At 41.0% G+C, this 21,102-nt stretch overlaps 1 protein-coding gene across 1 annotated transcript; it reads left to right on the top strand.

Annotated features, from left to right (window-relative positions):
• The first annotated feature begins 17,997 nt into the window (after positions 1-17,997).
• Positions 17,998-20,536, top strand: LOC135983081 (uncharacterized). The gene is made up of 3 exons (XM_065592526.1): positions 17,998-18,181; positions 18,259-18,972; positions 19,967-20,536. The coding sequence occupies exons 2-3, from the start codon at positions 18,396-18,398 to the stop codon at positions 20,440-20,442; spliced, it is 1,053 nt and encodes a 350-aa protein (XP_065448598.1). The 5' UTR covers positions 17,998-18,181; positions 18,259-18,395; the 3' UTR covers positions 20,443-20,536.
• The last annotated feature ends 566 nt before the right edge of the window (positions 20,537-21,102 follow it).

Here is a 21,102-nt window from a genome sequence, read left to right as displayed (position 1 = left end):
TTTGAACAATACAGCTCTGTACATTGTGAGGGATGAGACTATGATTTCAGGAATAAATGAATGACATGATGGGTAGAGGAAAAAGAAAGAGACAGACTGAGATTAAGACAGGCAGGCATGGTATTATATTAAAAAAAAGATTATTTTGATTAAATACAAAACATTTTTATTAACTGACCACTAATTCTGAATAAGAACATCCACACAGGCTTAATGTGGTTTAACTAATCCACTTTAAATTCTTACCTTGAGTTAATTTAGATTAATTTTTCTGAGTGTCCCTATGTAGATAAGTCCTCAGACAGCTCTCAGTGTCCCTCTCATTTACCCAACCCAATATTTGCTTGCCACACAGCAGAGGTCAATGCCAGGCAGGATGGCTTTTTTATACATTTCCACAGCTCAGGGAACCAATAGAGCAATCTGATGCATTTGCCAACACCACCATGTATGATCACGCAGGGCCACACTGCGTCACTACAGCAATGCTTCTGAATACATTTCCTGAGCAAATTGTTTCTATGCTTTTTCAAATTTTCCTCTATGGTGCTAGAAGCCAATAAAGAAAATGCAGCTGAGTGGATTGGTATTTGACTTAAATTGTTGATGTGTGGGTTTCATGACTTGTATTTTATTTAATAATTCTGATATTCCAAGGTTCCTAATGACAGACAGATTCTATTTCCAACACAGGTATCTCAAGCTAGCAATGTGGTCTCCATCATTGTAGCATCTGTGCACTATATTACATTAGTAATGACTTTATCTTCCCAATATTCCTGTGTGGTAGGGAAGTATTATTATACCCACCTTACAGATGGGGAACTTGGACACAGGTAAATTAAGTAACTAGACCACGGTCACACAGTGTGTCCGGGACAGTTCTAGGCATTGAAACTAAACATCATCAAATCAAGATCCTTGCCTTTTCATCTGTTTGTATAGCACCTAGCACAAAGGGGCCCTGATTATAACTGGGGCATCTGGGCACTAATGCAATACAAGTATTGCGTGGATCGTAGGATGGTGAAATGTTCTACTTAACATGCTATTTAACGCATTTCACTATTTTACTATCCAGCAAGAGTATGGGACAGTCCTAAAGAGTGTCCTGAGAGTCAGCAGACCAGCTGCTGGCTTGCAAATTGGCTGTAACCTAGCAGAGAAATGACTCATTGATGCATGTGGCTTAATCAGGCTCTAGTTCAGGCACACCTCATCACCTTACACACCACTTTTCCCATCGGAGATTGGGAAATATCTCTGGACAACCACAGCAATTGCTTAGCTGGAAAATCTCCTTACATATTTTCCTAATGTGATTTTAGTCATCTTTACTGCAATTTTGCAGCTAGAAAGGCAGTGTTGTCTAGTGATAGTGTACTGGATGTAGGAAATAGGAAATCTAGGTTGTATGACTAGTTTTGCAATTGACATGCTGTGTGCCTTTGGGCAAGTCACTTGACCTCTCTCTGATTTGGTTTCACCTCCATCCCTTTGTCTGTCTTATGTGGGTTACATTTATTTAGATTGTAAGCTCTTCTGTCTCTCACTGTGTGTATGGCCCTGACCTTAGCTGGGGCTGATAGATGCTACAGTGATATAAATAAAATAATAAAATAATAATACAGAGGAACGACCAGCCAGTTCTACGCAGGCCAATGGAGACCAGAAGTCTCTAGTCGATGGATTATCAGTGGTTTGCACAGAACCATAATAATTTCTCTTGTTACAATATATATGCAAGATTAAATCCTGTACTTAAAGCAAAGTCTGATCAGGCTGTCACCTGCAGAGAACTACCAGGTGTCTGTGAGGAAGGAATCTTTCTCTCAGTTCCAGACTAGCAATAGCCTCCATGGCTGCATCCCCCACGTGCAGTTTGGGGTGAATGGGGGCTGGAATCACTTGCGTTTTTCCCACTCTGCTATCCTCTGCCTACATCCTAAGCTCCCTCCACGGTGATGCAGAAAGGTGAAGATTGCCTTGCATAGGCTCCCTGTGCCAAGGAACCACAACAGCTCCACTTCTTGTATGGTCCAGTAGAAAAATGAAATACAAAACCATAATACCAAAGATCTATAATTGACTCATAAAGTGCAGGTGAATTAGCCATAGTAGAGAACGTTAATGAGATAACTACATGGAAGAGACCTTTTATGTCATGTAGCCATGGCCCTGCCAGTCCAGGACTATTCCATGCTGTATAATTCCAATGGTTTGTCTAAGACTAGCTCGAAAGTAAAAAGCTCACTGTGAAATTAAATTGGACCACATGAAACACGTCCCTCTAGATGTAACTGCTGGAATTAAATGTATTTGGATAGACAGATACACATTTTAAAAACAAAAAAAGCCCTTGGCAATCATCCAAGAAACATTTATAGTGCATGTATAAACATAAAAAACAATTACCTGTGGTAGGCATAATCATTTCCCTGCTTATCCTCAGCCTCCCATATTTCCTTTGAGTTTAAAATATTATCAGCCTGTGCATGTTGACACAGCAGTAAATGAGGTGATACATACATTGTAAGTGGCATGGCCATAATAAAATCTACTAGGCTTGAGGACTGACATCCAGCCACTGCCATTTCAGAAATAATTCTTGTGATGTAACTCACAAAAATGGCTCATAATTCCTTATCTTAGATTTTATTCTCCAAGAAATGCCCACCCAGGAACAAAAATATGCTATAAATGTGGTTCTTCACTCAGGCAATGAAATGGAACAGCTGCCTTTTGAGCATAGCCAACAAACACATTAGTCCCAGCACAGAGGCATCAGAATTGTGACATATTTACATACAAGAGGGAAAATGGTCTGGTGGTGAGGGTGCTAGCTGGGACTGAGGAGACCTGGATTTAGTTCCTTGCTCTTTCTGTGTGACTTTGGCAGGGCTATGAGGATTAAATCATTACAAAATTACGAAGTGTTAGACACCATAACAAGACGAACCACAGAAATATTTAAAATATATGACTTAAAGGTGGGAGGACACTTCTGAAATTCTGACCATCTCTCATCCACTATTTGTTACTTTTTTTTCTTGTCTGCTTAATTTTGATAAGAATTAAAAAAATCATTGATAATTGCAGTCAAAAAGTCTAATGGTAGTTAAGGGAGATGACTTAAAATAGTAAGCTAAGATATGAGTGATAAATATATGCTTGCAGAAAAAACAAATCCTCCATTTGTTTTTAGATCTGGAAATACACATTCAACACACAAATCAGCAAGCCAGTCACTTCGTACATAACAGGTGAAACCCTGGTCCCATTAAAGCCAATGGCAAAACTCCCATTACTTCAGTGGGGCATGACTTCACCCAATATAATGAGCTGTTCACTGCCTGTAATGTATATCTGCAACTCAAGATAATAAAATAAATAATACTTATTTCATCTTAGCAAATGTTTCTGTTTTCTTGTATTGAAATGTTTACCTACTATTGCAAACTACTTTAAAATATTCCCATGAGAAATTTAGAACAAAAGGCACCTATTAAATTTGCACCTCTGCAGTAAACATTTGAAATTACTTAAACTTTCTCAGTTTTCAGAGTTGGATGGTACAGCAGAATGAAAATATGGGAAGAGTGTGGGTGGCTTACTTTGCTTTTGGGATAGAAAACTGAACTCTCTAATGTGAAAAAATCCAATGAGTCCAATTTTACCTTTATTACCATTGTTCCTATACATTACCAGAACAGGTGGTTAATAATATCTTTCATACATTCATGTTTGAAAATTCACTCTTATACTTTCAAATTTTTCTGTTTTATTACAATACAAGGAATTTAGGACTGAAAGTGTGGGAGGCATATTCAGCATCACAAAGAATATTAAGTTATTCATCTGTAAACAGAAGCAAATTAAATATGGGATTCCCTTCTCATTAAAAAATAAGCAACTTTGCAACAAATCTGGAAAAGTCCACAAAAGAAGTGGATTCAATATGTAGGTGTTAAACCAACTACTGCACTGTATATATTTTCTGCTGTAGCTACATTCTCCAAACAACACAACTGTAAACATCTATCACAAGAGTACAATTTTTTTACTTTCTTTGCTGACTTTAAGCCCTGTGCCTACACAGACACAGAAATATTTTATAGTTGTGACAGCTAAAATTATTACCTTATCTCTGAAAAGAAAATTTTCCTATTACACTCTTCTCAGTGACATAGCGTCTTAATATATTCTGCTTTGTGGAGGTTTTTCTTCTTTAGGATTTCTTGCAAGTGTCTCTGTATTTCATCAGAAGTCAGCCTAATAGCTGGACAAAAATCAATCTTTATTTTTCCAATGAGAGTTATAAAATCTTTTTTACAACTAAAGGGCTGAACTGTGTTAATCCTATACATTTTATTGCAGTTCAACATCCATTGGGGGTGGATGTTAAATTACCCTGTCATTTAAATATGAATCAGCAGTGTTCTCAAGTGTCCAAATTCCCATCTATACTAAGCCTGGTTTCAGTGGTAATTTTGTTTCTGAACACAGCAAAAAGAGTAAAAAGGAAAAAAAAAAAGATAGACATGAGACAAGGTAGGTTAGGTAACATCTTTTATTGGACCAACTTTGGATATTGGAAGGTACAAGCTTTCAAGCTAAACACAGCTCTTCATCTTGTTGTCTTCTTTCTGAGCTCTATGTAGCTCAAAAGCTTGTACCTTTCATCAACAAATGTCGGTGCAATAAACGATATTACCTCACTTACCTTGTCTCTCTCATATCCTGGGACTGAAATGGCTACAACAACACCACAAAAAATATTGATGGACCATGGCACTTAAGCATCATAAGCAATATGCAAACATCAATAAATTCAGATGTAGAGAGACTGACCAATGTAGGAAAGCAGTAATAGCATATAGAACCTTTCACTTTAATTTAATTTTATGTCATAGGTTCAAATTCAACTTGGGTCCGATTGAAACTGGCTACTACCTGATAGATGTTCTGTGGCTTATGTGAAATTAATTTGGTGGTTTCTAGTTCCCACTAAATAAGCACTAAATAAGTTTCTTTAAGAAAGGTTTGCTTTTCAACAAAGCGGAAAATGAAAAATTGAGTCTTTTTCAGTTATTTGTTCATTGGGTTTCTTTTTTCTCAATCTTCTCCCTTGCCTTCCCCATCCCTTCCATTTTTCAGTGGCAAAAAGGGGGAAAGCAGGGGCAAGTTGAACAAAAAAAAAAGAAGAAGAAGAAGAAGAGGGGAAAATGAAGAAGAAAGGAATGGGCAGGAAAAAAGAAAAAAAAAGAAAAAAAATGGAAATGAAATAATCCACTTTTTTGGAAAAATTTTGAATAAATGAAAATTTGTTCTTTCTAAACCTGTGGAATGAAAATAACTGAAAATTTTAACACAAATGTTTCTAATCAGCTCTCTTTGGTATCTTTCACAGATACTAAATTCAAAAACAAAATGAGGTTGGAAGTTCTATTTTGATATGCACACAAACACCTGCATGAACTCTGGACTACCCACCAGGACTAGAAATCTTGAAAAACAACTCTTTTTGCAATATTTCCAGTATCTATTGCTTCCAGTTTGGCCAGAAATACCACAAAAAGCAGACTCTCACATTCTCCTGCTCTTCACTTGGTTCCTAGCAAGAACATCAGGGTACAAAGATATACACAAATAATAAGAAATAATGGGGATGTGGAAAAACGATATCTACTTTTCCAAACCTCCAAACTGGTTCAGTTTGGTTCGGGTTTTGAATAAAGGTTGGAGGGGATTTTTCATTTTATATTGACTGGTTTACCCTTGTCTATTTATATTACTAAACCCACGCATAGTGTGCCATTATTGACATTGCTTGGTATAGCCATGGAATAATTCACGTTTCAGGACAAAAGTGATGCTCTTTTTACTACATTTTTTACATAGAGGCCAATATTTTCAAATGTCAGTGCCTAAGTTTAGGCACCAAAATCCATATTTAGGCACCTAATTAAATATGGCCTAGTTTTCGCAGCTGCTAAGCATCCACAACTCCCAATGAAGCCAAGGAACCCCATGACCATGTACTGGGACTGTCTTTTCATTATGTGTATGTACAGTGCCTAGCACAGGGGGGCCTCAATCCTTGTATGGAGAGCTTCCAAGAGAGGAAAGATGGTCCAGTATTTAGGGAGCTGGGGCTTGGGTTCAGTTCCCTGCTTGGTTACAGACCTTCTGCATGTCCTTGGGCAAGGCCCTTACTATCTCTGTACAGGCAGTCCTCGACTTTACGACGTTCGACTTACGATGAACGGCATTTACGATGTTTCTGAATTGACACCCTGATTCAACTTACAACAGTTGGTTTTGACTTTATGACACTCGGTTTCGCAATGGAGTGGATTGCGGTTCCGAGTTATGATGTTTCGACTTACGACACAATTTTCAGGAACTACTTGTGGCATAAGTCTGAGGGCTGCCTGTACTTCAGTTCCTCCATCTATAAATTGGGTATAATAGCACTGCTTTATCTCACAGGGTTTGTTATCAGAATACATTATTGTCAGCTGCTCAGACATTAATTGGGCCACATATGTACAAAGATAAGCTCTATCACATTAAATGAAGTGGGTTTAAAAAAAGAGAAGTCATATTTGATATTAAGCATCCATGAAATCTTCCATTGCTATTTGTATATTACTTATGAGTGATGAGCAAAATAAGGGGAGTGTTTGCTTTTCCATACTCTTCCTCCATTAAGTAGCCTATTTAGAAGTCATTAATTTGTTTCCCACCCATCTGGAACCAAGCAGTGCTAGAAACTACAGAAAACTTTCTCACGAGGATTGCTCTTGATTTGTCCATCCTAGAGTTTTATAAAAACATTAGCATCACTACACTGCATCTTGGTAGAAGAATTCAAAATCCTGCACGCTTTTGGGGTGGGTAGGAGAGAAAGATGGCTGCAAATGTAGACATTAGTAGCTGGCTGACAAATCCTCTTCTTGCTGTTTTCTGTCATGTTTAGCTTTTCTGTAAATTTCCCATGTGCTCTTTTGGCTGCACCATGTGATATTTCTCTATTGCTATTTTCTACACTTGCAGCAAAACCTAGTATTTCATCATAAACAAATAGCGTTAACACTTGTGATGCTTAATGTTTTGTCAGTTTGCTCAGCAGGTGTGAAGAAAATGCAGACACTTCCAAGCCTTTTTTAATGCTGCCAGTCTTCACTAAATCCTCTCCCAAGTGGATGCTCTTGTATGCTGTATTTAGCTCAGATCTGGAAAAATTAAGAACTGAAACTCATCTGATACTACCACACAGCCCCAGAGAGCTGAAAACTTCTGATTCAACAGGGGCAGGTGAAAATGTAGCAGGATTTATCCTATTCCATAAGAAGCTCAAAGGCTTCAGACATATTAGAGAGACAAGATGGGTGAGGTAATATCTTTTATTGGACCAAATTCTGTTGGTGAGAGAGACACGCTTTTGAGCTACACAGAGCTCTGCTTCAGGTCTAGGACATATTTCACTGCTACAACAAGCTTGTTTATATTCTTAAGTCTCCTAATTCAGCAAGATACAAAGCACATGCCTTACATTTTTTTGTATTTTAAACAAAAAGAAGTGTACATTTTTCAATAAAATGTATAGCAAAAATGTTTTGCTGTTTATGACCAGCTTATTAAACCAGTCTAATTTTTTTTTTGAAAATTTGAAATTGATAAAAATTTGTGCCCAAAATGGCAAAATATTTTTGAAAAATTTGTTCCACTATTTTTCAACTAGCTCTTCTCACAGATCATTCTTATACAGGGGAAAACAAGGGGGGAGGGCCCTAAATGTCTCAGATAAATTATTCATAACAAAAAATTCAGCCAGTTCTAATGATGTCTATGAATTATTCTCTTCCACAAATGTAGGTCACCTAAGGAAAAATCAATATCAAGCTGATGCACAATATTCACCATGCTGGCTGACACAGTTTCAGGATTTTAACACGAAGTAGTCAAACAAATAAGCCTGAGGCTATCTCTTCATTTCCAAAAGTGAGTACTTGAGGTGTAGCAAGAGCCTTGAACATGTAGCAGCAATCTGCTATATCTTTTATTTTGTCACTAACTAACCCAAAGCCATGTGCAGATTTGAAGCATTGCTTCACCTCTTCTTGAGGTGAAATATCAGAAGCCACTCACATATTCTTAGCATTTAACCAACTATGAGAATGACTGATCTGCTTCCTTTACTTTTTCAAGCATTGCTTTAAGCAATATTTTACTGGTATATTAAGCCATGAACACTTCTATAAGATTATCACTTGTATCTACTGTTGCTACAGATCCATAAGGGGGTGTGGGAATGGTGCTTTCAAGACAATTAAAACTTCGGTCTGTCAAAGGAAGAGTTTATTGTTAAAAAGCCAGTCTCCCCCTATTATTATTATTAGTTTTATGGTAGCACCCAGACACTGCAATCAGGACCAGGACCAGTTGTCATAGGTGCTATACAAACTTATAAGGAGGTACAGTCCCTGTATCCAGGAAGCTTAGAACACAATTTGACACAAAAGGCAACAAGCATTGAGAAGCCTTCTAGGGGAATGGGGAGAGTGCTTCTTTCACAGCCTGTTACCCTCTTGCCCATATGCTGTGGAACCTCCTTTACACAATCTCTGTGAGGATCCAGTTCCTTGGGTGGGAAGAGAACAGAGGAAAGCTATTAAGTTCTGCCAGAATTTCCCCTTCCCCTTCAAAAACCAAAACCCACAGGAAAACCAAAGACTGTCTGCAATCAATTACACTGCTCCCCCCTCAGTGGTTTGTAACCAGATTTCCTACTGAAGCTAATGAGAGCTTTGCTGAGTAAAGACCTCAGGATTCAGCCCAATGGTAGGGAGTGGGAGCACAAAATACCAGTTAGAAAAGCCTGAAGTACTAGCAGGGATACCCACACCACTGATTGGTAATCACTGAGGGTGACATTCACCTATGGGGAGAGGATGAGTACAAGGCCTGGGCACCACTTAAGCCCTATTTTGAAGCCTATCTGCTGAGGAGACTGCCAAGAAGATGCCAATTAGTCCAAATGTAATAGTGGTTTTAGTGATGTCAACATCAGTCCTCCCAGAGCTTTTACACAAGGGCTACCTCACAGACATCAGATAGTAACTAATTTCGATCACTACCTGCTTATTCTTGAGATGAACTAGCAAGATAGAGGTGAAATGCTCTATATTTGCATTCCCAATCCCTTGAGCCACCCATCCTGATTGGGTCATATATTTCATTTTCACCTTAAGCACTAACCACCTGCCTGTATGCTATAACCCACCGTGTGATTGATTTTTATTCAATGTTAATGAATGAATCAAACTATCGCACCACTATGAACATGGTGAAGCATTATGTTCCTGATCAGTTCAACCTGGAGGGGCACCTACACCACGAAAGGAGATTTCTACATGTACATTCCCCATGAACATGGGATCATTTTACTCACAACAGTCATAAACAAGCCACCCACAACAACATTGTGTTTTCTTTCTCAAACATGGTATAGCCCAAAGATGTGAAATTTAAGAAACATGGGTCCAAATTCATCTCTGGTGTCAGCGCCCTGAAGCCAGTTAAATGGGGTTAATAATTAAATAGCAGCTTACTAGTATTTAGACAGGTTTTTCCCCTTTTATATTAAAGAAGTGAAGCTCATTGATAATTTCTGCACTTAATCAAAATTAAGGCAGAGTTGTAAAGTGAAGATGCCTTACCTCCTTTCACTTTGAGATACACTGATGATATTGCTGTGCCGATATACTAATGATATCACTGTGGCACTTTCCCTTAAGGCAGTTAAATTTGTCTTCAAATGTCTTTTCAATACTTTACACAGACTGTGCCAGTGATGGTGGTGGTTTTTGTTTTTTAAGATAACCCTACATAATCCAGGGTGTCAATAGATAGCAAATGAAGCTACAACCACAACAAGCTGGTTAGGCAGCAGATAAAACAGTGTCACTAATGAACTACACTGGAAAGTTACATATTTTCAAAACAAATTAATAATAAATAATAATAATGAAAGATTTTACATAACATTAATGTTTTGACAAGAGCAAGAAAATTCAAAGTTAAGACCAAGATTCCTCCTTGCAGCTGCAGTACGATTAAAAAGTCATCTTGTCATGTGGAACCATGTAGTGTGGGGTTGCTGTCTTTTGTTGCTTTGTATTAAAATCTAGTCATGATTTTCAGATAGTATTGCTTTGTGAACTTTCTTGCTTTTTAAAAAATGAATACCAGCTGATAGAAATGTTTTTCCCCATATAACGAACAGTTCTTTCCCATGAAACTAGAATTCCTTTATTAAGAAACAAGGACCAAATTCTGATCTCAGTTAATCAAGCATAAATCTGGAGTAACTCTGACAATAGCAGGGGATGTGGGTGGATCAGCTAGGCCCTTGATCTTCAGTGAGGCCTCTGGGTACTACTTTAATTGAAATAATAAATAATAGATTACCACTGGGAGCAAATTCCAAATGCAGGAGCTCACCATTGAGAATGTCCTGCCCCCAAGTCTCATGAGCTTCACGCTTGAAATAGTTAGATGAATGCAGGTGGAGCAGCATGTCAGAGAACGAAAAGTAGCTTCTTAGGTAACTTGGGTCTAGGCCATTTATGGTTTTATAGATGGTAGCCAGCATCTAGAATTTCATCTGGAGTGTAGAGCACAGGTATTATGTGCTCTCTCACACTCCACAAGAGAGCAGCTGCATTCTCTACCAGCCAAAGCTTCTGGGGGACTGTTTAAAGGAAGCTTTAGATCGGGGTGGCCAACCTGTGGCTCCGGAGCCACATGTGGCTCTTCAGAAGTCAATATACGGCTGCTTGTATAGGCACCGACTCGGGGGCTGGAGCTACAGGCGCCAACTTTCCAATGTGCTGGGGGTGCTCACTGCTCTGCCACAGACCCTGCACCCACTCCACCCCTTCTCACCCCCTCTCCTGAGCCTGCCATGCCCTCACTCCTCCCCCACCCCAGAGCCTCCTGCACACCACGAAACAGCTGATCGGGAGATGCGGGAGGGAGGGGGAGGCGCTGATTGGCAGGACTGCCAGTAGGCGGGAGGCGCTGGGAGCGGTGGGGGGGAACTGATGGGGAGCTGCTGACGTATTCCTGTGGCTCTTTGGCAATATACGTTGATAAATTCTGGCTCCTTCTCCAGCTCAGGCTGGCCACCCCTGCTCTAGATTGAGAGCACTGCAGCAGTCTAGAAGTCTGGCAGTGCCTGCATCTTTTAATACACAAAAGGTGGGTTTTTCCCCACACTGGTTAAGGGTGGACAAGGGATCATCGTAATAGTCATTAGCTAGTTGTATGCAGTGGTTTTTGTAGCCATGTTGGTCCCAGGGTATTAGAGAAACTAGGTGGGTGAGGAAATATCTTTTATTGAACCATCTTCTGTTGGTGAGAGACAGAAATGTTTTTAAGCTTGCACAGAGCTCTTCTTCAGGTCAGAATTGAGACTTGAAGTTTCTCCAAGAGAAACAATTAAAAAAATTCCTCTGACAAATTTAATTTATAGTTTCCTGCTGCTGATCTTTTCCCTTGTATCCTTTTTCCAGGTAGTATAAAATTATTTTCAGACAGTCCTGGATATCCTTTTGCATAACACTGTCAGTTTTAACCAGACCTTTTTACCCAATGAAATATGTTTTATGAAAACATTTATTATCCTTTATGAGCATACTGAAGTCAAGGATCAGAAAGCAATTTTCCTTCTTTCCTGTTCTCAAACCTATAATGTTTTTTAGTAAGGTTAAGCAGCACCTTTTCAAATTCCCTATGCTTGATGTGTCATCCGGCGATGAGTCAAGCCTATTATGCTGAAACACTGCATGCAAGAACAGTCCATCTCTGCTGAAAATTTTGAAAGGGAATGCTTTATTGTTTTTAAAGGGGAGTTTGAAATATGTTCATCCTTTTCTCTCTAGGTGTCATGGCCATACCCAGTGAGAAGAGGGGTGTTTCATACTCACACTTCTCTAACATATCTACTTCCATCACTATCACGGTTAGCACTCTATCAGCCTTCACCATCCAACGTTCTTCTTGACAAATGCCTCTGTATATGAGTGCAGAACAACCAACCCAATGTGGAACAGCTAGAATTTCTTTGTACTCATAGAAACCTCTGTTTTTATATGTCAATCTATAGAGTGAAAAAGCCTTACTATAAAAGAAATTAAGGTGTTATTTTGCTGTCAAGAATTTAAGCATGTATACAACATGACCATTTCTGACAAACTGAAAACTTTAGAAAAGCCAGGTCAGCCTTTGCAGTAATGCCTAATGGATACATATCCATTGTTTCAATAAAAACAACTCCAGCAACTAAATGATTAGGCTACCCTGCTGCCAGGGGCGGCTCTATGTTTTTTGCCGCCCCAAGCACGGCAGTCAGGCGGCTTTCGGCGGCACGCCTGCGGGCAGTCCGCTAGTCACGCGGATTCGGTGGCATGCCTGCGGGAGGTCCGCCTTCAGCGTCCCCACCACCGAATTGCCGCCGAATCCATGGGACCAGCGGACCTCCCGCAGGCATGCCACCAAAGGCAGCCTGACAGTCGCCCTCACAGCAACTGGCAGGCCGCCCCCCGCGGCTTGCTGCCCCAGGCATGCGCTTTGTGCGCTGGTGCCTGGAGCCGCCGCTGCCTGCTGCATTTGCAAAATTTTACTTCAAATAGTACAGGAGTACTTGTGGCACCTTAGAGACTAACAAATTTATTAGAGCATAAGCTTTCGTGGACTACAGCCCATAGTTGCTCTCTAGTCCACATAAAACCATGTCTAATAATTAAAGTGTGGGTTTTGCCACTCTCACTCACACTGAGTAGTACCTTAGTCCGTGAGCAATCCCATTCAATCAATGAGCCTCTCTGTCATGTAAGATACACCTCTACCCCGATATAATGCTGCCTCGGGAGCCAAAAAAATCTTACTGCGTTATAGCACCTTGTTATATCAAACTTGCTTTGATCTGCCGGAGTGCACAGCCCCGCCCCCCACTCCCAGCGCTGCTTTACAGCATTATATCTGAATTCATGTTATATCGGGTTGCGTTATATCGGAGTAGAGGTGTATTACCCACTGTTAGTAAGGGTGGAAGAATCTGATTGACTCAGATTAGTTTAAGCTTGTAAAATGTTTTGAAAATTAAACATGTGATATGAGTGCTATTGGTGCTAATTATTTATAGTCATACATACCCTATTTTGAAAAAAAACAAAAGGAAGGTCACAAATGAAAATGAGCTCCCTGATTTTTAAAGGTATTTAGCCTTTGCTCTACTCAGTGTTGCAAGGACTATAGATGGCTAAAGTCTCATTTTAAAAAGTGATTCAGGCACTTGGGCCCAGATCCTCAAAGGCATTTAGATGACTAACTCCCATTGAAATCATCAGGAGTTAGTCACCTAAATACCTTTGAGGATCTGGGTCTAAGGAGCCCAAGTCTCATTGGAGGTCAATGGAATTCAGATTCCCAAATCTGTCACTTTTAAAAATAGGATTTATTTTAGTCTCTGAGACTCTATTTGGATTTTCAAAAATGCCTAGGTGCCTAAATCCCACAATGGGAATTATGCTTCTAGGAGCTTTTGAAAATCTCATAGGTGCCTATCTGCATATTTATGTGCCTAAATACTTGTAAATATCAGGGCCTAGGTTCATTAAAAGAATGGTAAAGCAGTGTTAGGAAAATATTCCAGCATTAAGGTGCATTAAGATCTCTTTTAGGGAGAAGCATTCCTCATCATATGAAAAGTTTCAGAGTAGCAGCCGTGTTAGTCTGTATCCGCAAAAAGAAGAACAGGAGGACTTGTGGCACCTTAGAGACTAACAAATTTATTAGAGCATAAGCTTTCGTGGACTACAGCCCACTTCTTCGGATGCATTTATTAGAGCATAAGCTTTCGTGGACTACAGCCCACTTCTTCGGATGCATATGCATCCGAAGAAGTGGGCTGTAGTCCACGAAAGCTTATGCTCTAATAAATTTGTTAGTCTCTAAGGTGCCACAAGTCCTCCTGTTCTTCTTTTTTTCATCATATGAAGGCTCCCCATCATGGTTGTAGTGTAGGTAGCTATAAGACTGTGATGCCTTTTGTTTTCTGCATATTGCACCTTTTAATTTCTAAGCCCTCTCCCTGTGTGCAGTGTTTAGGGACTATTTTTATTTTTATTCTCTCAGTGCAGACGGTCAGAGCAGACACCACATGCACTCTCCCAGGTAGACTTTAGATTTTTGTTATTCTCTTAATCTAAAATAAAGGTCATTCTGATTGAATGAATCTTATTGGTGTAATTTGAAAGGGTGAACCATAATGAGAGACAGCAGGGTTCAAGAAACTTCAAATTGAATCAATGACATTCTAAGTTCCAGAAGATAAGTATCATAGGCTGTCTTCTCTTTCTTCACCCCCCTTGTTTCTGCATATCAGTTTCCTCATCTGAAAATTGGGGATAATGGTATTTACCTTCCTTTGTCAAGTGTTTTCTAGTGCATGAAAAAGCAGCACTAACAGCCTATTGTTGTTATTGTGTGTAGAAAAATCTGTAAGAACTTGATGACAGGATTGCATAACCGCAAAACACTCAGAGAAACTGAGCCTCAGCCAAGTCTCCATGAGCAAGCACATGGTGTAGGTCTTCTCTGAGAGCTACTTCTCTATGAAATTTTAAATTTCTACCTACGCCACAACTGGGATATATCTCCAGGTGAGAATTGCTCAGGATTCCATTCTGACATTCTGACTGAGGACTTCATGGTCTGCTTCTAGATTCTATGCGATAGTATTCAGGATCTTATACTATGCCCAGCACTGTGGTATCTGCATGCCTTCTGGCAGTACATTAAGAAATACAACTAGCATCTGTAATGTGTGGTTCATTCTCTCTCTCTTCCCCTTCCCAGATCAGCCATAGTGGTTAATGCTGAACAGCATAAGAAATTCCCTTCCTTCAGTGGTGAAACATGCTGTCTGCATCCCTCCAGCCTTCTGAAGCCCAAGGAGGGAGAGACTGAAACGAGCAACCAAGCCCAGCTATGTCACATGGTACAGAAAAACAAACACCCGGCAAGAATACTGGGTAGTCTTCAATGTTTGTTCTGAAGCACAAAGACATACTTATAATACAGATGTGTGGAAAGATAAAGATTTCTCTTTTAAGTCATAATTTTCTTGATTCTATTTTTCTGTCAGTAAATAACACTTGTTTGATGTAGATGTTTTCTGAGACAACAGTGGGGCAAGTGAGTTTAAATTAGGAAGTAATGAACCTCAAGATATCAGTTCAGACAAACATCTAGAAGTTTAGATTCATATCCAAATCTCATCTTGAGTCAGGAAAATCATGCTAGAAATCTCAGAACAAGTGAAATATCATGAAAATAAGCTTGTTTATGAGGTATCTGGCACTTCAGCTTCCAGTGATTCCTTTCCAATCAGCAAATACCAGTGAAAAGAACATTACAGAGTCTCAGAAAAGCCTGGGTTTGAATTTGTTTCTGTTGCCAGTTGAAAGATAAGAGCACGGGAGCACAGGGGAGGTTGCTATTTGATCTAATTTTTTTCACCCAACTTACAGTCAGTATATGGCAGCTATGTTGAAAACCTTAACCAGCTTTCGTTTCACTTGCCTCATAGATTTATGTTTAATCCATGTAACTGAATAGTATAGATGGAGCTTTTTAAAAATACAATTTCAGGCTTGTTTTTGAAAAATGATCAATGTGCAATTGTGTGTATACACAATTACTGTGAATACACGCACACAATGGGTAATTGCATGTATAAATAGCCAATTTTCTACATTTTCATTGCACACAGTTATCAGGTCTGCATATGCAATCATTGTACAACTAATATCTTTAAAAATCTGTTCCACAATGTTTCTAAATTCTGAAGAGTGCTTGATTGACTGATTATTCAAAACATGCAGATAAATTAAAATCCAAAGGTTTCTGGATGTTCTGAACCTATATAATATGTGCTTGCTGCAAAACAATCTTACAAATATAATCTTGAATAGCGACAAAAAGCAAAATGGAAATAAAAAGAACTGTTCTTTATAATGCTTTAGATTTGATTCACTAAGGTTTGCAAACTTAAATAGTCAAAGAAACCTACTGTATATGCAAGTTACACTACTGTTCATTTTATCAGGAGTTAGAGTTTAATTTACATATGCTGCAATTCATTTAAAGAAAAGCATCTGGAGTGATAGGAGATAGGCTGCATTTTAGAATTATGTTTAAATATTCAACATACTCTGAAACCATTAAAATACATGAACCATATATTAAAAGACTGACAGAGGCAATCACAGATGCAGCACTTTTATTACAAAGATTTCAGAAATAATACAAAACATGCACACAAGGAAACTGAACAAGTGAATCATTCATTCTGCTAAGATGCTGAAGATGCTCAAAGGGTTAAGGATGGTAAATCACATTGTGTTGCTATGTGCAGCAAAGATAAAAATCTAGAAGCACCCCCTTTAATAGGTGAAAGGTGGTCTGAGCCAAAACGCACATACTGACGTCCAACCTATCCCCAGAGAATCAATGAAGGCTTTTTTGTGTGATCAATGTAATATTCTACAGCTAAATTTAGGGACTGTGCGTCCTATGAAAATGGCACCTCACTATGACTAATTAGCAATAAAAAATTGTGGTTGTCTACAGGTTTAATTATTTAATCTCCAAGGTTTTGATTAAATTAAATCCTTTTACCTAAGGACAAAAAGTATATATAAAAAAAAGAAATATATTTCTAATGTTGTGTATTCAGAAGGGATCCTGTTACTTCTCCCAGTCAGCTTGTAAGATTATACCATCTTTGCTATTAAAAACAAACAAACTAAAACATACAGTGTGAGACAGACTGTTAATAAACCTGTTTTGCTGTGTATGTATATTACAGTATTTGGCTAATGCACAAACCAAGCCTCCCTAGCTTCTTTTCTATTTTGCAATATTAAAGAGAGGTCACTAATGTAAGCAGTTCAGAAGCTTCAGTGTTTGTTTTGAGATGTAATGTCTCTGATTACAAGGAAGAAGACTCCTATTTTGGGCTGCTTATACAATCCCCTTTTCTCCCCTCCCCTCAAAAAACCCAAAATAAAACAGGACAAATAAACCTTTAGATCTGAATCTGCTGGTTTTTTCGCTATTTGAACTACATCTCTGTGTATACAACTCTTAAGGTGAAATCCTGGCCCCAAAGTTAATGGGAGTTTTATCATTGACTTCAATGGGGCCAGTTTTTCACCCCTAATAATTCATTTCAGCACACATGTTGAAATACTTTGAGCCATATTATGATTAAGTGCCTGTGCAAGGGACAGGATACCCCAAGGGCCCAGATCCTCAGAGGTATATAGGCTCCTGTTAGGCATCTAAATATATTTGAGGATCTGGGCCAAGAAACCTCCCATCACAGAACCCTTCCCGAGGAGCTGGACATAATTATAAGCCCTGAGTTCTCCCTTGGGTATATTGCCCCTAAGGGAACAGTGTGATCCCTCACCACCTCTACCACGGGGTGTGACTAATGGGAGACTAGGGGTGTGACTATAAACCATAACAGACCTTTTGATATTTTACTCAGGTGAGAGGAAGGAAGGATGATATGTGGTTAAGGCACTGAATTGGAACTCAAGAGACTTGGGTTAAGTTCCCAGTTCTACCAAAGACTTGCTGTGAGACCTTAGGCAAGTCACTTAGGGGCAAATTTTCAAAAGAACTAAGCACATTGGGAGAGCTTTTGAAAATCTGGCTTTAAAAGTGACAAAAAGAGTGCTGCTGGGTGCAAAGAACTTTTCAAAATTTGCCCCCTCCCCCATGTCTCACTTACTTATCTGTAAAATGGGTAACACAGCTGTGATGGAAAATAAATTATTTAATATTATGCATGGCTCTCAATACTGGGAATGTTGGTGTCCTAGATATATAGATTAAACTTTTAAGATTGAGGTTTAGGCCTGGTCTACACTAGGCGTTTATGTCGAAGTTAGCGCCGTTAAATCGAATTAACCCTGCACCCGTCCACACTGCGATGCTATTTAGTTCGACATAGAGGTCTCTTTAATTCGACTTCTGTACTCCTCCCCGACGAGGGGAGTAGCGCTAAATTCGACATGGCCATGTCGAATTAGGCTAGGTGTGGATGGAAATCGACGCTAATAGCTCCGGGAGCTATCCCACAGTGCACCACTCTGTTGACGCTCTGGACAGCAGTGCGAGCTCGGATGCTCTGACCAGCCACACAGGAAAAGCCCCGGGAAAATTTGAATTTGAATTCCTTTTCCTGTCTGGCCAGTTTGAATCTCATTTCCTGTCTGGACATCGTGGCGAGCACAGCAGCACTGGCAACGATGCAGAGCTCTCCAGCAGTGATGGCCATGCAGTCTGTGAATAGAAAGAGAGCCCCAGCATGGACTGATCGTGAAGTCTTGGATCTCATCGCTGTGTGGGGCGATGAGTCCGTGCTTTCCGAGCTGCGATCCAAAAGAAGGAATGCAAAGATCTACGAGAAGATCTCTAAAGACATGGCAGAGAGAGGATACAGCCGGGATGCAACGCAGTGCCGCGTGAAAATCAAGGAGCTGAGACAAGGCTACCAGAAGACCAAAGAGGCAAACGGACGCTCCGGATCCCATCCCCAGACATCCCGTTTCTACGAGGCACTGCATTCCATCCTCGGTGCTGCCGCCACCACTACCCCACCAGTGACCGTGGACTCTGAGGATGGGATACTGTCCACGGCCGGTTCCTCAGACATGTTAGGGGACGGGGAAGATGAGGAAGGAGATGAGGAGGGCGAGGCAGTTGGCAGCTCTCACAACGCTGATTTCCCCGACAGCCAGGATCTCTTCATCACCCTTACAGAGATCCCCTACGAAGCGTCCCCAGCCATTACCCCGGACACAGAATCTGGTGAAGGATCAGCCAGTAAGTGTTGTAAACATCTAAACATTTATTTTTAACAAAACAGGAATATTAACAATTAAAAGAATGGGTTGTTCATGATTAGTGTGCCCTAGGCGCTTAACGGTTTAGTAAGGGGCAGTGCAAGTTTTGAAAAGAAATCTAGCAATGTCCGGTTTTCAGTGATTGTCCTGCACAAGCCGCTCTACTGTGTATTCCCTGCTACTGCAGCTACAGTAAAATGCGGTCTATATGTGCGGGGATAGAGCAGTAATCCTCCTGGGACATCTCGATGAAGCTCTCCTGGAGGTAACTTGAAAGCCGTTGCATGAGGTTCTTGGGGAGAGCGGCCTTATTGGGTCCTCCGAAGTACGACACGTTGCCGCGCCACGAGATTATCAGGTACTCGGGGATCATTGCTCTGCACAGCAGGGCGGCATACGGCCCTGGTCTTTGGAGGCTTTCCCGGAGCATTCTCTCTTTGTCGCTCTCGGAGATCCTCATCAGGGTGATGTCGGCCATGGTGACCTGCTTTTAATTAGGTAGGGGAATGTTAGTGTTGGGACTGCTTTCCCGTTCCTTTACAGAACTGTCACCGCTGGTTTGCAGCCACGCGGTGGAGGCGGGAGAGGGGCAGCCGAAAGGGATCATTCCCGGGGACAGCCGCGAGGGGGTGGGACAGGGGCAGAGTTCCCGCTTGCCGGATTGCTGGCAGCAGGGACTGACATTGATTTAAATGTGAAATGAGGCCAGTGGTAATATAAAAGTTTTAAACTGCCACAAGTGTACGGCTTACCATGTCTGCCTGCAACAGAAATTCCGTTGTGCTGCCTCGCTTCTCAAATGTGCTGTTCAAGACCCCAGGCACAGAATGCGAAGGCCGAGAATTCGACCTTGTGCTGAGTGCGCATGTGAAAGGTGCTGTGCATGGTCTTGTTCACAGAGAAAGACTATGTTCTTTGTTCACAACTACATTTATCTTTCTGAGGAATTCACTCCCTTTTTCCCATTTCCACAGCCCCGTCTGCGACTGTCTCACAACCTAGCCTGGAATCACACTCCCAGAGGCTAGCGCGGATTAGGCGTAGGAAGAAGAGGACACGGGAGGACATGTTCTCTGAGCTTATGGCCTCTTCCCAAGCCCAGGCAGCACAGCAGACCCAGTGGCGGGAGAACTTGACCCGAATGCACCAAGCCAACATGGATCGGGAGGAGAGGTGGCGGCAGGAAGACCAGCAGGCGACTCTAACGCTGCTTGGACTACTGAGGGAGCAAACGGACACGCTCCGGCGCCTTGTGGATGTTCTGCAGGAACGGAGGCAGGAGGACAGAGCCCCGCTGCAGTCCATCTCTAACCGCCCTCCCCCGCCACCAAGTCCCATACCCACCTCACCCAAAGTGCAAAGAAGGAGAGGCGGCAGAGTCCCTGCTAACTCTCACTCCACCCCTGCAGAGAGCTCTAGTAGCAGAAGGCTCTCATTTCCCAAAATTTGAAAAGTTCTTTCCTTCCCGCCTGACACAAGCCCACGTCCAAGTTTCACCTCCCAATGCCATGTGTAGTTGATAATAAAAAATTCGTTTCTGTTAACTACTGTTTCAATCATGTTCTTTTGGAGGAGGAGGGGAAAGGGGGTTGGAAATTGGACAGGACAGTCTCCTTTGGCAGGGTACATAGTCGGGGGCAGGCACAGCAGCAGGGCACATACACAGTGCAGTGATGCAGTGACTAGTTGCCCCGGTTAGTCTGGGAGGTTGTTTTGATGTAATGTTGGGGGGGGTGGGTTGCTCTGTGACTTTGTGGCGGGGGAGGGCAGTTACAGATCTTAAGCGCCGGTCCTTAGACAGGATCACAGAGCCACACAGCATGGGATCTGTAACCGTCCTCCCCCTGCCACAAAGTCAAATAGACCTCCCATACACACAGTCCCGATCAGGAGGGGTGACAGGCTCCGTTGAAACAAGCATCCCACCGCAGCGGAGCCTGTCAATCCTTGAGTTTAGAAGCTGCATTCGCATCACAACACTAGACCCGCCCCGCACCACAGTCTGCGTCCCAGTTTTAAAAAATTCCCGCTAAAACAGTATTAAAGAAAACGGTGTGCTTTAACAAAGTAGAACTATTTTTATTTCGACACGTGTGTTGGAGGGGGGGTG

This window comes from Chrysemys picta, chromosome 4, assembly GCF_011386835.1.
Source record: "Chrysemys picta bellii isolate R12L10 chromosome 4, ASM1138683v2, whole genome shotgun sequence".
Lineage (NCBI taxonomy): Eukaryota > Metazoa > Chordata > Testudines > Emydidae > Chrysemys > Chrysemys picta.
The sequence above is the reverse complement of the archived record's forward strand: the minus strand, read 5'-3'. Positions and strand labels throughout refer to the sequence as shown.